We start from the raw sequence: 15,595 nt of genomic DNA on the forward strand, positions 1-15,595 counted from the left end.
TCATTTCCATTCTCCTAGTATCACCTTAGTCTAGTTCCTAATTTTTTTTTTTTTTTGCTAGAATTGTTTTTGCTGCACCCACAGCATATGGAAGTTCTTGGGCCAGAGAGCGAACCCATGCCACAGCTGTAACCAGGGCCAGAGCAGTGACAATGCTCAGTCGTTAATCCGCTGAGCCACCAGCTAGAATGGTTACTTTTGAATCAGTCTCTCTCTCTAGTCACTGTTCTTTCAAAATATATTTTTTTGTGTGTCCATCGTCTTCACTCACTTTTACAATTTTACTTTTTTTTTTTTTTTTTTTTTTTGTCTTTTGTCTTTTTTAGGGCTGCACCCTCGGAATATGGAGATTTCCAGGCTAGGGGTCCGATCGGAGCTGTAGCTGCAGGCCTACACAGCTCACAGCAACGCCGGATCCTTAACCCACTGAGTAAGGCCAGGTTCAAACCCACAACCTCATGGTTCCTAGTCAGATTCGTTTCCGCTGCACCACAACTGGAACTCCTACAATTTTACATTCATTTGATGGGTTGTTTATCAAGTTTTTGCTTATGAGCAAAAATCTTGGAACCAATAATAGTAGTCTGATGAGGGACGAGAACATACTATAGAAACATTTAACGTAGCTGAATGAAACAAGTATTTAGTACCATTTATTCATTTACCAAATTTATCTGGGAGGCAGCATATGCACCAAAGTTCCCAAGGGTTTTTTTTTCTTTTTTTTTTTCCATTTCTGTAATAACAGACTAATGAATAACATTCACATGTATAATTTTCCTGTTGACTTACTTAGATTTTTTTAAACACTTAAATCTATTTTTAATTATAATACATGACCAGTATGAAAAAATTCAGAGTTCTGCAAATAATGATGTTGTAGGCCTGAGTTCTTACTGTGGAAGAAGATACAAATGACAAATGGGGAAAGGCCAGGAAGAACCCTGTGGGGTTGGATTAGAATTGGAGATATCAGGAAAACTTGTGATTTCTTTTTCTTTGTTTTTTAGGGCTACACTTGCGGCATATGGAGGTTCCCAGGCCAGGGGTCGAATTGAAGCTACAGCTGCTGGCCTACATCACAGCCAGAGCAACACAGGATCCGAGCTGCATCTGTGACCTACACCACAACTCACTGCAACGCTGGATCCTTAACCCATTGAGTGAGGCCAGGGATTGAACCCGCAACCTCATGGTTCCTAGTCAGGTTCATTTCTGCTGCACCATGGGAACTCCAAAACTTGTGATTTTGTTTCCTAGTTGTTTCCTAGTTGTTTCTGTTGAAGGGGCCTAAAGGGAATGACAATCCAGCAGGCCCAGATCTTTTTTTTTTTTTTTTGTCTTTTTTTTTTTTTTGTCTTTTTTTTGCCTTTTCTAGGGCAGCTTACGTGGCATATGGAGGTTCCCAGTCTAGGGGTTGAATCGGAGCTGTAGCCGCCGGCCTATGCCAAAGCCACAGCAACACAGGATCCAAACCGCATCTGCAAACTTCACCACAGTTCACGGCAATGCCGGTTCCTTAACCCACTGAGCAAGGCCAGGGATCGAACCCGCAACCTCATGGTTCCTAGTCGGATTCGTTAACCACTGCGCCACAATGGGAACTCCCCAGATCTTAGTTTTTAAACACCATTCTCCACTAAAAGAAACTAAGGATCTTTGGCGAAATGGCTGATTCCAGAGATGGGGTGGAGGAAAAAAAAAAAAAAAAAAAAAAAACAAGACAAACTTTGAATATTTTGTGCTGAGAAGTAAGGAATTTCTCAAAGAATGATAAAAACACATCAAAAAGACTCAGGGGCCAGCCTAAAAGATCTCTTACTGGCTAAATATGGAACAATTTGACATTAAAACAAAGGAGAGTAATTGACTGAATAAAATAGGAATTCATGAGTTCATATTAAAATAAGTGAGAAAAAGAGGAATCTTTTTCTAACAGTAGAATGCCAACTAATAAATGTTAAAGGAATGACAGAATTGGAAAACCACCATTGGCAGCCATCACAGTAACAATTAATTCAGCCAAGAAACATCACTGGATGCTAAAATTAGTGTGTGAAAGTATGCTGGGAAACAGAGTATTTAGTCTCAAAGTAGCTCCTCATAAAAGGCTGTAACAAGCCTTTTGTTACTTTAAAAGAAAAAATCAGAATCTTGGGAAAATCTAGCAGATACCACCTAAAACAAATGATCAAAATTAACATCTTGTGATGGGACAAGCATACCATGATACAATGCACTGAAAAGGACACAGCATCATTTCTGTGACATTCTTGCCAAAAATTCATAAGCTTAATCTATTCATAAAGAAACATCAGAAAAATCTCAAACTAAATGACTATAAAATAACTGACCTATGTTTTCCATGACCTTGACATTTTTGAAGAAGTATTCCAGACTGATGAAAACTGGAGACTTGACAACTAAATGGATTGGATCCTGGACATTTTTCCCCTCAACAAAGGCCATTACTAGAATAACTAGTACAATATGGAAAATATTAGATATTACATTATTTTTTTGATTTTGATAATTGCACTATGGTTTTTAAGAAAATATTCTTGTTCTTAGAAAACACTTAAGTATTTGGGATAAAGAGGACTCACCTGTAACTAACATTCAAGTGGTCAGGGAAAAAGCATCTCATACTCATAACAAATAAAGGGAAACCTTTTCCTTAGAGCAGAATGACAACTAATTAATAGAGAAAGAATAAAGTAGTTAGAAAATCACAATTTTGTAAACATGACAGTAAAAATTTATTCAGACAAGAATTATCAAAAGATGCTAAATCTAGGAGAGAAAGGTTTAATGAGGAATAGACTATCAATCAACATGGTCTCAAAGTTTTTCACAAATTATCTACTAATTGCGAAAGGAAAAATAGTAATTATATAGTGGAGAAACTGGATGACATCTTAAACAAGTGATCAAATTAACATTACCAACAAGAGGCAATGGGACATTCTATGAGTCTGGATGTGACATTGGGCCCATCACTCATAGTCAGCCCATACTGCATATCCCAAATCTAACCAGAAAGAAGAATCAGAAAAACTCAAATGGAAGGATATCCTATACTTTAACTGTCCCATATTCTTCACATAAATCAACAAAGACAAAGAAAGGCTGAAGAGCTGGTCCAGATTAGAGTCATGATAACACAACGTATGATCCTGGACTAGATCCTGAAGCTGAAAAAAAAAATTACCAATGGAACAACAAATGAAATTTGAATAATGACTACAAAGCGTCACATCAATGTTAAATTCCTGAATTTGATAATCACACATAGTATGCTTGATCTTCTGAAGTACAAAGGTAGTATTAAAGTGTATGATGTCGTCAACATATTCATCATGTGGTCAAGAAAAAAAATGTATAACAGGAGATAGAAAATAGTAAAGCAAAGAGGAGAAACATTAAGAAGTTGAAGTACAGGAGTTCCTATTGTGGCTCAGCGGAAACGAAATCAGACTAGTATCCATGAGAACGCAGGTTCAATCCCTGGCCTCGCTCGTGGGTTAAGGATCTGGTGTTGCCATGAGCTATGGTATAGGTCACACACACCAGCTTGGATCAGGCATTGCTGTGGCTGTGGCGTAGGCCAGTGTCTACAGCTCCGATTCAACCCCTAGCCTGGGAACTTCCATATGTTGTGGGAGCGGCCCTAAACAAACAAACAGACAAGAAGTTGAAGTACAGAATATGTACATTTCTTCTACTTGAAATTCTCAAAAAAATATATATATGTGCATGTACATATATATTTCTAAAATACTAAAATTATTAGTACTCTCCTGCTCCCTCAGGTAGGGAAAGTAGAAGCCAGAAAGTTATTAGGTAAGTGGCATGAGGCTGCACAAGGTTAAGTCTTTCTTTTCTCAACTCTTAGTTCCACTGCTCAGAGAAAAACAGTACTAACTTGCTTTCAGATATTTTCAATGTGTATACACAAACTTCTACACATATATGTAATTTCTTATATCATTTTTATGGCTGCATATCCTAATGAATGTACTTGAGAAGTGTTCTGTTGATATTTCAGTTGTTTCTGACACACACACATATATAATAGAATCTGAAATTTTAAAAAGTTATTTTTTTGTGTGTACATGCATAATTGAATCACTTTGTTGCACAGCAAAATTCATCGCACTGTAAATTAACTATATACTTCAGTACACCTTTAAAAAGTGAAAAAAAGTTATTTCATCATTTTTTACATTGATAAAAGCAACATTTGGTCTTAATTGCATCATCTCAATATACCGTTTCTGCTTTCGTCTTCTTTTTAAAAAATATTTTATGTTCACTTTTTGCCTTGGGAATTTCCTCATTTAGTAACTTCTAATTTATGACAGTCATTATTATTATTTCAACAATATGAAGATTTAAAATACTTATACTATTCTGTGGTATAATAGCATAATTTTTTTTTTTTTTTTTTTTTTTTTTGGTCTTTTATGCCTTCCTAGGGCTGCTCTCGCGGCATGTGGAGGTTCCCAGGCTAGGGGTCTAATCGCAGCTGTCGCTGCCGGCCTATGCCAGAGCCACAACAACACCAGATCTGAGCTGCATCTGCGACCTACACCACAGCTCACGGCAATGCCGGATCCTTAACCCACTGAGCAAGGCCAGGGGTCGAACCCACAACCTCATGGTTCCTAGTCAGATTCGTTAACCACTGTGCCACGACGGGAACTCCTAGTATAAATATCTTTATAGGAGAACCTGAGTCTGGCCATTGGATCATACATGGAAGAAAGCTAGTCAAGGCATAAAAATGAAATCTGAGTTGTGAAGCCTAGATCCCAGTTGATACCTGAGAAATGCTCTTTTCCCAAAGTTGACCAACCCAACTTTTAATGATTCTGGACCACTCACAGGTCCTATCATGAGTCCCTTGCATTGATCTTAGTTTAAAATTCCAAATTAAAGCACGAGACGATACTTCTTGCCCTCAGAGCTATTATTATTTATTATATTTTGCATTTTATTGTGATCTTTCTGGGTAAGAATAAGGATGACCTTTGGGTGGTGGAACTTATAGATAACTTAAACAGTTAAAACTTTAAATACTTTCTATAATAATTTTAAAACAAATAAAAATGTGCCATCTATACCATGTGTAGCATCATGTTATCTCCTCTACACATTTGATAGTGATATGTATTTATACTGTACTTGGCAATGGGGAATACTTTTTTCTGTCTCCCACAGTAAGTTAACAGGTTTCAAAAGCAAAAGTCCTGTGCCTCTGAAGGCAACATAGGAAAAATCCTTGAAACCTCAAAGTAGTCTTTTAGCAATCTATGTTACATATATTTAACTTGCTTAGAAGTTCCCGTTGTGGTATAGCGGAAACGAATCCAACTAGGAACCACGAGGTTGTGAGTTTGATCCCTGGCCTCGCTCAGTGGGTTAAGGATCTGGGTGTTGCTGTGAGCTGTGGTGTAGGTCACAGACACAGCTCGGATCCCGCATTGCTGTGGCTCTGGTGCAGGCCAGCAGCTGTAGCTCCGATTCGACCCCTAGCCTGGGAACCTCCATGTGCCAGAGTGTGGCCCTAAAAAGCAAAAAACAAAATAAATAAATAAATAAATAAAAATAAAAATGTTTGCTTAGTCTATTTATTTGGCGGGGGGGGGGGTGGAAAAGGAGAGGAAGTAAGAAAAAAAAAGTTTAGTTTCTACTTCAAAGCACTTTCCCAAAGGATTGTGATCTATCATGATAGATGCACACTGTTCTCTTGGCTTTCATGATGGTCTGAATTCAAGGTAATGTGTAATACGTGTTTTTCTCAAATCCAGTGTGTTGATGTGGACACATAGAGGGTATCCCTTGTGTTCCTGTTCTCATGTGAAAGGTACTGGCACTTTGGCTTCAAGAACAAATCAAAAATACCACAAATACAACTTTTGTTTGATTTGGGTCTGAGCTAATCACTTAGGAACTATTTAGCAACAATGGTCTCAGATATTTAAATGCTCTATGAAGCCACAATTAATTAAGGGACTGCTGACCCTAAGAACTATATGAATAAAAAGGGGATGAGTGAAGAATTACAAATCTAAATGCCAAGTTCAAAGCCAATATTAATAACCTCCTTCTCACTTTTTCAAGATCTACATATAAAGTAGAAAAAAAGATAATAAAAATTATATGAGTAATGATAAATAAAAAGTGCATACAGAACTGGGAAAATATTTTTTTTGTTAATTTATCACTTATTCCAGTTCAGTAAGATATTTGTAAGGAAAATAAAACCTTTAGGCAGAAAACTTTATACTGTTGCCATTCAGAACTTCTTGAGAGCAAAAGAATGAATACCCATCTACTTCCCTGGTTTAAACGTAATTATCTAAAGGCATGTTATTTTGTAAATTGAATATCTATGTTATACCTTGAAAATTCAAAGCAAAAAGTAAATCATATGGAAAGTAGATACTTCAATACATTTAGACAGACGTTTGTTTGTAGTTTTTGGTATCCAAAACCTTTTTTCCACACATAGCGCAGATGCCTAAAACAAACAAACAACACATGTAAGCAATCAAATGATAACTAATGACACCAATACCAACAATTTAAGTAGCTAATACCAACAATTTAAGTTGTTCCTGAAGCTTAAAATATAATTTAACAACATCAGAAAAGGGAAAAATAAAATATATACTTTTAACTACAAGTTCTAAGTTTCAATTTTGTCTTAGAAAAAAGAGCATTTGACTAACAGGATTTATGATGGGCTACTCCTTTACTATGTTATCAAAATCAATATCAAAAGAAGTAGGTTTGATATGAATACAAAAATGGTATTAAAAGACTCACCCTTTTTGTAAGCACAGCCCTGGCAGTAATGAGAACCCGGCTGGTGCACAGAACTTTTACAAATTCTGCAAGTGGAGAACTTATTCTTTCCATATGGGTCAAATCTAAAGGTTATTTTTTAAGAAAGAAAAATGTATAATAAAGACACTTAAATTTCACTTAAGCAACACATATGATTAATCCATGCTCTCTGTTCTTCTATCGAACTCTATTGTTGATAGTTATAGCACTCTTCTAGCTGGCCACTCTCTTATTTACGAAATAAAGTTGATTTACAATGTCTTAATTTCTGCTGTACATAAAGTGATTCAGCTATATATATGTGTGTGTATATATACATACAGATACTCACACACACACACACACACACACAAACTCCTCTTTTTAATATTCTTTTCCATTATGGTTTACCATAGGCTATCGAATATAGTCCTCTGTTCTATACAGTAGGATCTTGTTATTTATCTCCTCCAAGTAAAATAGCTTACAACTGCTAACCCTAACCTCCCACTCCCTTTCCTAACCCCCTCTTCCTTGGCAACCACAAGTCTGTTCTCCTTGTCCTGAGTCTATTTCTGTTTTGTAGACAGGTTCATTTGCGTCATATATAATTTATTAATTTATTTATTTGGCAGCAGCATGCAGCAGCCTGATGTGAGGATCTCAGTTCACAGACCAGGGAGTGACTTGGGCCGCAGCAATTAAAGTGTCGAATCCTAACCACTAGGTCACCAGGGAACTCCTGTTTGTGTTATATTTTAGATTCCACATACAAGCGCTATCATATGGTATTTGTCCTTCTCTTTCTGACTTAACTTCACTGAGTATGATTATCTCTAGTTGATCCATGTTGCTGCAAAGGGCATTTCATTTTTTTTTATGGCTGAGTAGTATTCCATTGAATTTATGGCTGTATACACTCACCTATCAATGGACATTTAGACTGCTTCCATGTCTTGGCTATTGTAAATAGTGCTGCTATGAACATTGAGATGCTTGTATCTTTTTGAATTACAGTTGTATGGCTACATGCCCAGGAGTGGGATTGCTAGATCCCACTCTATCCTTAGTTTTCTGAGGAAACTCCATACTGTTTTCCACAGTGGTTGGGTTGTACCAATTTACATCTTCACCAACAGTGTAGGAAGGTTCCCTTTTCTCCACACCCTCTCCAGCACTTGCTATTTGTAGACTTATTAATGATGGCCATTCTAACTAATGTGTGGTGGTATCTCCTTATAATTTTGATTTGCATTTCTCTAATATTTAGTGATGTTGAGCATTTTTTAATGTGCCTATTGGCCATTTTTATTTCTTCTTTGGAGAAATGTCTCTGCAGTCTTCTGTCCATTTTCCGATTGGGTAGTTTCTTATATCATTGTTGAGTTGAATGAGCTGTTTGTATATTTTGGAAATTAAGCCCATGTTAGTCACATCATTTGCAAATATTTTCTGCCACTCTGCAGGTTGTTTTTTCATTTTGCTTATGGTTTTTTTTTTTTTTTTTTTTTTTTTTTTTTTTTGCTGTGCAAAAGCTTGTAAGTTTGATTAGGCCCCATTTGTTTCTTTTTTGTTTTTATTTCTATGCCTTGGGAGACTCATCTCAGAAAACACTGGTATGATTTATGTCAGAGAATGTTTTGCCTATGATCTCTTCTAGGAGTTTTATGGGATCATGTCTCATATTTAAGCCTTTAAGCCATTTCAAGTTTGTCGTCGTGTATGGTGAGTGTGTGTGTTCTAACTTCAATGATTTATAAGCAGCTGTCCAACCTTCCCAATACCACTCGCTAAAGAGAATGTCTTTTTCCCACTGTATATTTTTGCCTCCTCTGTCAAAGACTAATTGACCATAGGTATGTGGGTTTATTTCTAGGCTTGTTATTCTGTTTCATTGATCCATTTGTCTGTTTTTTGACAATACCATGCTATTTTGATTACTGCACCTTTGTAGAATTGTTTGAAGTCTGGGAGGGTTATGCCTTCTGCTTTGTTCTTTTTCTTTGGGACTGCCTTGGCAATTCCAGTCTTTTATGGTTTCATATAAGTTTTAGGATTATTTATTCTAGTTCTGTGTAAAATGTCATGGGTAATTTGATAGTGATCGGATTAAATCTGTAGATTGCTTTGGGTAATATCTGGCCATTCTCTTAATATGCCTGCACACATCTGCCCCTTCAACATAAGTTGTTTATAAAGAGTCAGTTATACTTAATCCCAAACCTGTTTATATCAGTTGTATTTGTCAATCTATTTGTTTGATATAATTATTACAGAAAATGATGAAATGAGAATATAGAAAAGAGACTGATTCTATTAAAAACTAAATGAATGCTTGAGGATGACCAGATAAGTGTGAATCATTAAAACTGCTATAGAAACAGGTATGGGTAAGACAACTTAAAAATTGAGAAAAAAATCCTAAATGAAAGGACTTGGCACTTTACAAGTGTCATTTCTTGCTCCACTTTAGAGATACTGGAAATATATATTCTGGTTATGAGTTACATAAGCAAAATGATAAAGAATTGTTATTAGTAGACTCCTACTCAAAAAACCTTGTCTCAATGCCAAATGACAGATGAATGTGTACACCGTTACATAGTTGACTCAAAATAAGCTACGTGTGTCTTTTTTTTTTTTTTGGTCTTTTCTGTCTTCTTAGAGCCATACCCGTGGCATAGGGAGGTTCCCAGGCTAGGGCTCTAATCAGAGCTGTAGCCACTGGCCTACGCCATAGCCATAGCAACATCAGACCCAAGCCACATCTGCAACCTATACCACAGCTCATGGCTGATGCTGGATCTTCAACCCAATGAGCGAGGTCAGGGATAGAATCTGCGTCCTCATGGATGCTAGTTGGGTTCATTAACCACTGAGCCATGATGGGAACTCCTAATCTTAAAAATCTTAAAATTAATTGGCAAAGCCTTTTCTTAAAATAATGATGCCTTTTATAAATGTTCACCTCTTGGACTCTATGCAACTTTCCAAAGTGAGATATTTAAAATATCCAAGAGTAATAGCTACTTATTAATGATATTGAAATTAGTTTGGAGCATAAAGGAAGTGGAAGTACTCAAAACTGTACACTGAAAAAAATAACAATCTAGTCAATAATTATTGAATGGTCTTAAAAGACATCAATAAATAAATCAATAATACATAATATGATGCTGCAGTGAAGATTAAGGCTATTATGCTATTTTATACCCACCATTTAATAAGCACTTTCATGTGTCAGGTAATTTGTATATTAAAAGCTTTATTATTATTATTATTATTTCTAATCTTTGGAGCAATGTCATGAAACAAGTATTACTTCATTCAGTAAATATATACTGAGTGCCTCTTCTGGGCCTGTTACTGTTCTAAATACCAAAGATGAACTTGACAGACAAAGTGTCTGCCCTCATCAAGCTGATGTTCTAGTGAGAGGATACTGACAATAAGTAAGGAAACAACCACACTTTTAAGATAGTAATACCTGTTCTAGAGAAAAAATTCAAAGAGGATACTGTGGCAGACATGAGGGGAAGGAAGGAAGATAATAGTTTAGATACTGCCTAGGGACCTTCTCTGAAGAAGTGACATTTTAGCTGAGACCCAAGAAACAAAAAGGAGCCATCTATGTAAGCTCTTAGGGGTGAGTTCTAGGAAGAGGAACAATAAACACAAACCTCTTCCAGTGGGAGTGGGCTTGGCATATCTGATGCAGGAGTTGGCACAATAGGAAGTCAGAGAGGTAGGAGGGGCCAGATCATGGAGGACCCTGTAAGAACATGGTGGGGCTAGGATTTTACTCAATGTAAAAAGAAAACCAATGGAGGGTTTTAAGCAAAGGAGTTACATGCCCTTTAAAGGGCCACTCTGGTTAGTATGAGAATGAAATACAGGCAACCAGAGAAGAAGCAGAGAGATAAAGTTATTACAATATCCAGTATTTCTTAATAATAGTGGTTTAGAAGTGAGATGGACAGAAGCAGGTGGATTTGGGTCGTAGAGCCAAAGAACTTTCTGGTAGATATGGGGAAGAGAGGGAAATGAAGAAAAAATGAGAAATTCCAGTTTTTAGGTCTGTACAACTAGACCATGGAGCAATGATGAGAAGACTATTATTAGACTGAAGGAAAAAAGTGTTGCCTGTTAGACTGGAAAAGTCAAGTAGGCAAATAGATAAATGTTTGGAGTTCAGAAAACTTAGGACTGAAGATACACATTTGAAAGTCATTAACATAGAATTTGAATTTAAAGCCACTGCACTAAAGTCATTTAAGGAGAAATTATAAATTTACAAATAAAAAAAAGTCTAGGATTGAGTCCAGAGGCACTTGACTAAGAAGGAACAGCCAGTGAGTTAAGAGGAAAGGAGAATGTGGTATCTCAATGCCAAGAGACTATAGAGTTGCAAAAAGGCCAAGTAAGGTAAGAACAGAGAAGTAGCCATCAGTTTTAAAGGTTATGTGTGATCTTGACAAGAGTAGGCTTAGGAGTGTGGTGGAGATGCAGGCCTGACTTGAGTGGTTGAAGGAGCAAATAGAATTTAAAGACAATGAGAAAGTACTATCTAAATAAGGCTTTTGAAAACTTCTGTTGTAAAAGGAAGCAAGGGAATGGGATGGCACCTGGAAGGGTTCATGGAATTTTTAAGACTGGATATAATAAAGTATGGCATCGAAAATTGTTTTTATGGTGGGAGACATTTTTATCTCCATTCCTAGATGAAAAAGTAATGTTCAGAAAAGTTAAGGAACTGGTTTAACTTGCTTAAGGTTACAGAGCTAGACAATAACAAAGTCAAGATTCAAATTTAGGTCTGACTCCAGAGCTTATGATCTGTCCACATTTTTTGTTGCCTCTGGTTTGCAGGAAAATTTGGAACTAAAAAAAATAAGTCATGCTTTCTGGTGAAATAATAAAAAGGAAGTAGCACTAATTTCTTCACATAACAGTTAAAACAGTGAAGAACAGGATGAAACTGGCAGGTTATAATAGATTATGCATGCTAGCAACTACCTAACTGCATGTTTTATCATAACACAATGATACAAAACAAATTCATTCTAATACACTTGATACTAAAAAGAGTGGAAATTTATATGATTGCTCTATAGATGCTCTTATACCCACCTCGCTTTTTTTGAAGTCAAAGCTTTATTTTCATTCAGCTTTCTTCCTCCACTTTCTGCATTGAAATATACATGTATTTTAGTGGGTTATTTCTACACATTTCACATATAGCACTTAACAAGTAACACTTAACAAGGCTTTTAAAAATGCTACTTAAAAAGGAGAAAATTATTATTAGGAAAACAATAAAACAATAAAAATTTGGATAAAAGGCAATTATTTTATTTCTTAGACTCAAAGCAGGACTTTAGGAACAGGTCTATATTTAATCTATCTAATGCAAAATCTAGATGCCACTACTTTGGTGCCACTGACCTTAAATACAGTGATAATGTTTCTTTTTCTTCCCTTTAGAAACATCTTCACTGTAATTAATGATTGTGAAGGTGAAAACATTTAAATGATTTGTTCAAGAATATAAAAACCAGGTGAGGAAAGGGGGATTTAAATAATAACTCTAGGAGTTCCCATCATGGCGCAGTGGTTAACGAATCCGACTAGGAACCATGAGGTTGTGGGTTCGATCCCTGGCCTCGCTCAGTGGGTCAAGGATCCGGTGTTGCTGTGAGCTGTGGTGTAGGTTTGCAGATGCGGCTTGAATCCCATATTGCTGTGGCTCTGGCACAGGCCAACAGCGACAGCTGCGATTAGACCCTAGACTGGGAACCTCCACATGCCTTGGAGCAGCCCAAGAAAAGGCAAAAAGACAAAAAACAAACAAACAAAAAATAATAATAATAACTCTAGTTAGGCTGAACCAAATCAGTTACTATGATATACTCATTGCTTAAAAATCATTCAATTATCTCTATTTCCTGACTACCAAATTAGGAACCCTGACATGTCACTAAGAAAACTAAGGAGATGAAGTTATTAAATTGTTGTGGGGGGGAATGTCCAGTATTCTTTAATATTTAATAGATGAAATATGCTGTATGCTTAACAACATTTTACAAATAATGTAAAAGCTAAAACATTATTCACAGGAAGTATCTGATTTAATTTCTATGTTCTAAAAGGAAAAATACCTGTGGTATTCCTTGCACCATCTTTCCATGTATCTGGAGTGATAACAGTACCAAGTTTCTTTTCACCTGTTATAACAAGATAACAAAAGTGGGGGGGGGTTAGCATTACTATCTAATAAATACACTACATTGTGCCTTAAGTTTACAATGGTATTAATATTCATATTACATACAAATCTGTTATTGCTGAGGCTTGGGGCCAGTGAACTGAGACTTATGATACTAATTGTGGGCCATGGATAACTGACTCTCAGTCAAATCTGTGGATAATAGTATGGCCTATAATAGGCTTGTTTCTGTACATTAATGCTTTAAACAAATCTGATAAATCTGTTCATTTACTAAATATCAGTGATATATAAACCATTGTACAAAGTACAGAGAAAAATAAAATGAATTAGATAAGGCTCTAGATTTCAAGGAGTTTACATCATACTGATTTATCTCTAACAACAGTTCTTAACCTGAGTTTTCACATGTGGACCTTAGGAAATACATGAACAAGATGAAACTGAACACAAACCTCTGTATATCCATTTTTTTTTTAATAGACTCTGTTAAGTCCACAGCTTTTGTCACATTCTCAAAGGGCTCCGAGAACAACAACAAAAGTTTAGCATTATTCAACTGAAAGTAAACAGTATGTTAAGAGCTGAAGTACTAAGATACATTCCATGGAGGAAGAAATAACCTTGACTAGGGAAATCCAGGAAAGCTTTGTGAAGAAGGCAGTAGAGAGGGTTTGTGGTAATGAGACCATGAAGAAAAAGGAGAAAGGAGGATGAAGGTAAACTGGATAAAGGACACATCCTGATAAAAGGCGTGGAGAACTCGAGGTACATGCAGTCAGGCAAAATAGTTTGGCTTGGCTGAACTGTAAAGATGGTAAGGGTTAGTGAAAATAAAGTTAAAAAGGTAAGATGTGGCCTCATTGTAGAGGGTCATCCTGAATGCCAGTCTCCAGATACAGAAATCCCAAATTATTCTCTGCACCTTGAGAATGTATTAAAGTAACTGTCATGGTCATTCTTTCACCTAATCTGAAAACTGTGATTCAAATTCTGTGTTCAAAGCTATAAGGCTTTATATACTGTGGGGGGGGGGTAAACGAAATGGATCAAGTTAATTAGATGATAATCAAACTGACGATAATCAAATTAAGAGGACATGTTTAGACTCAGGAAAACGGGAATAAGACTGCTCTTTTTAAATACACAACCAGTTTGTGGGAGCAAAAATATCAAATCTCAGAGGGTGGTATTAGAATTACTGGACGGCAACTAGAAGAAGGAAAGACCTTTCTAAAAGCCAGTAAAATCAACACGGACTGCTTCCAAGGTGGTGAGATTCTCCTACACACCGGCCACCATTCCTCAATACTCTGGGTATTCGTTCAAGGACCATTTAAGCACTCACAGCATGTGGAAGTTCCTGGGCCAGGTATGGAACCCTGCGCCAAAAGTTAGATTTAAATTTCAAATAAACAATGAATACTTTTTCAGTAGACAATGTCCTAAAAGTAAGTGCCTTGCTTTACAGCAGTAAGGAGCAGCAAACAGAGCCAAATCTCAAATATTGCATAGGACGCACACTAAAAATTATTCTTGGTTTACCTGAAATTCAAATTTAACTGGGCGTCCAGTACTTTTATTTGCTAAACCTAGCAACTCCAGTTGCTGTGGAAGCGACTTTTAAGATCCATTTCAACCTGAAGCTCTGAAATGAGGGAGCCAGTCAAGAAGCTCAGGGGTTGAACGAAAACAATGGAAACAGACAAGGAGGTGCAAAACAGACAAGGAGACCACCCTGAATGCAACAAACGGAGGACTATACGGTCGATGGAGAGGCAGGAATGGTCAAAGGGCAGGACAGAACAGAGGCTAGAATCAGAGACTTGTGGCCAAAGTAAAAACAAAGGAATAAAGTCCCGGGGAACTCCAGTTAGGTTGTCCCAGCCTTCTTCTCCCGCAGAAGAGTTTCCTTAACTCACATTTTTCGCACACCATCCTTTCGCGACGATTCCCTCAGTCGCAGTAGGATCGGGAGCTGGAAACCATCAACACCACAGCTGAGAAAACACTCCCCTTCCGGGTTATGAAAGTCCACTTCCGGATCCTCCGCCCCGCCTATTCTACACCTGGAAAGCCGCGGGAGGAATAAAGGAGAGCGGGAAGGCGGGGCTTCCTTCTTGGCCCACCTCTCCACTTCTGCGATTGGTTGTGAGGCCTTCGGTCTCCGCCCTGCTGGCCTGCGCCTGCGCGAGACTCAGGGCGGCGAGTTGCACCTGATGGTGGGAGGTAGTAGCCCTCCCGTTCTCTTCCGCGAGCGGGAGAGTTAGGTAAGCCCAGCCGGACGCTCCCGGCGCACGAGCCTCCAGCGGCTGCAAGCCACCCCCGCCAATTGCCCAACTGATCGGAAATCTCTGCTACCAATAGGCCCTTGCCCGCGGGCCCCTCGAGCGCCGCCCTTCCGGCGTGACCCAGGGGCTGCCCCGATGAACTGGCTCTTTTTCAGTTCCGACTTTCTGTGTTTGTCCCGCCGTTTCTCTTGGTCTTTACGCCTGTGCTCTTTGATTATGCTTCTCAGCTTGTCCCTTTCTGCCC

General features: G+C 37.6%; 3 protein-coding genes across 5 annotated transcripts in view; 1 reads left to right on the forward strand and 2 right to left on the reverse strand.

Moving 5' to 3' along the window:
* Positions 1–15,075, reverse strand: part of SOCS5 (suppressor of cytokine signaling 5) — a 148,458-nt gene extending 133,383 nt beyond the window's left edge. The window contains exons 1-5 of the mRNA XM_021085624.1: positions 14,983–15,075; positions 12,993–13,058; positions 11,965–12,019; positions 6,835–6,938; positions 6,407–6,526 (exon numbers count right to left, since the gene is read on the reverse strand). The gene's annotated coding sequence lies outside the window, so the exon portion shown is untranslated. The remainder of the gene's footprint in view (positions 1–6,406; positions 6,527–6,834; positions 6,939–11,964; positions 12,020–12,992; positions 13,059–14,982) is intronic.
* On the reverse strand, positions 641–15,132 carry CRIPT (CXXC repeat containing interactor of PDZ3 domain). Of its 2 annotated transcripts, XR_002342732.1 has the most exons (6): positions 14,983–15,132; positions 12,993–13,058; positions 11,965–12,019; positions 6,835–6,938; positions 6,407–6,526; positions 641–3,194 (listed from the first exon to the last, which is right to left on the reverse strand). XR_002342732.1 is itself a non-coding variant. In XM_021087560.1 (5 exons), the coding sequence occupies exons 1-5, from the start codon at positions 14,996–14,998 to the stop codon at positions 6,462–6,464; spliced, it is 306 nt and encodes a 101-aa protein (XP_020943219.1). In that variant the 5' UTR covers positions 14,999–15,132; the 3' UTR covers positions 2,795–6,461. The 2 variants fall into 2 exon arrangements, 1 of the variants encoding a protein (XP_020943219.1); XM_021087560.1 differs by having other exon boundaries at positions 2,795–6,526.
* PIGF (phosphatidylinositol glycan anchor biosynthesis class F) overlaps positions 15,102–15,595 on the forward strand; it is a 47,646-nt gene continuing 47,152 nt past the window's right edge. Inside the window, exon 1 of one of the 2 annotated variants that reach the window (XM_003125167.6) lies at positions 15,102–15,330. The gene's annotated coding sequence lies outside the window, so the exon portion shown is untranslated. The remainder of the gene's footprint in view (positions 15,331–15,595) is intronic. The other variant, XM_013996176.2, reaches the window with a different exon arrangement.

Source organism: Sus scrofa, chromosome 3 (genome assembly GCF_000003025.6).
Source record: "Sus scrofa isolate TJ Tabasco breed Duroc chromosome 3, Sscrofa11.1, whole genome shotgun sequence".
NCBI classification, from domain to species: Eukaryota; Metazoa; Chordata; class Mammalia; order Artiodactyla; family Suidae; genus Sus; species Sus scrofa.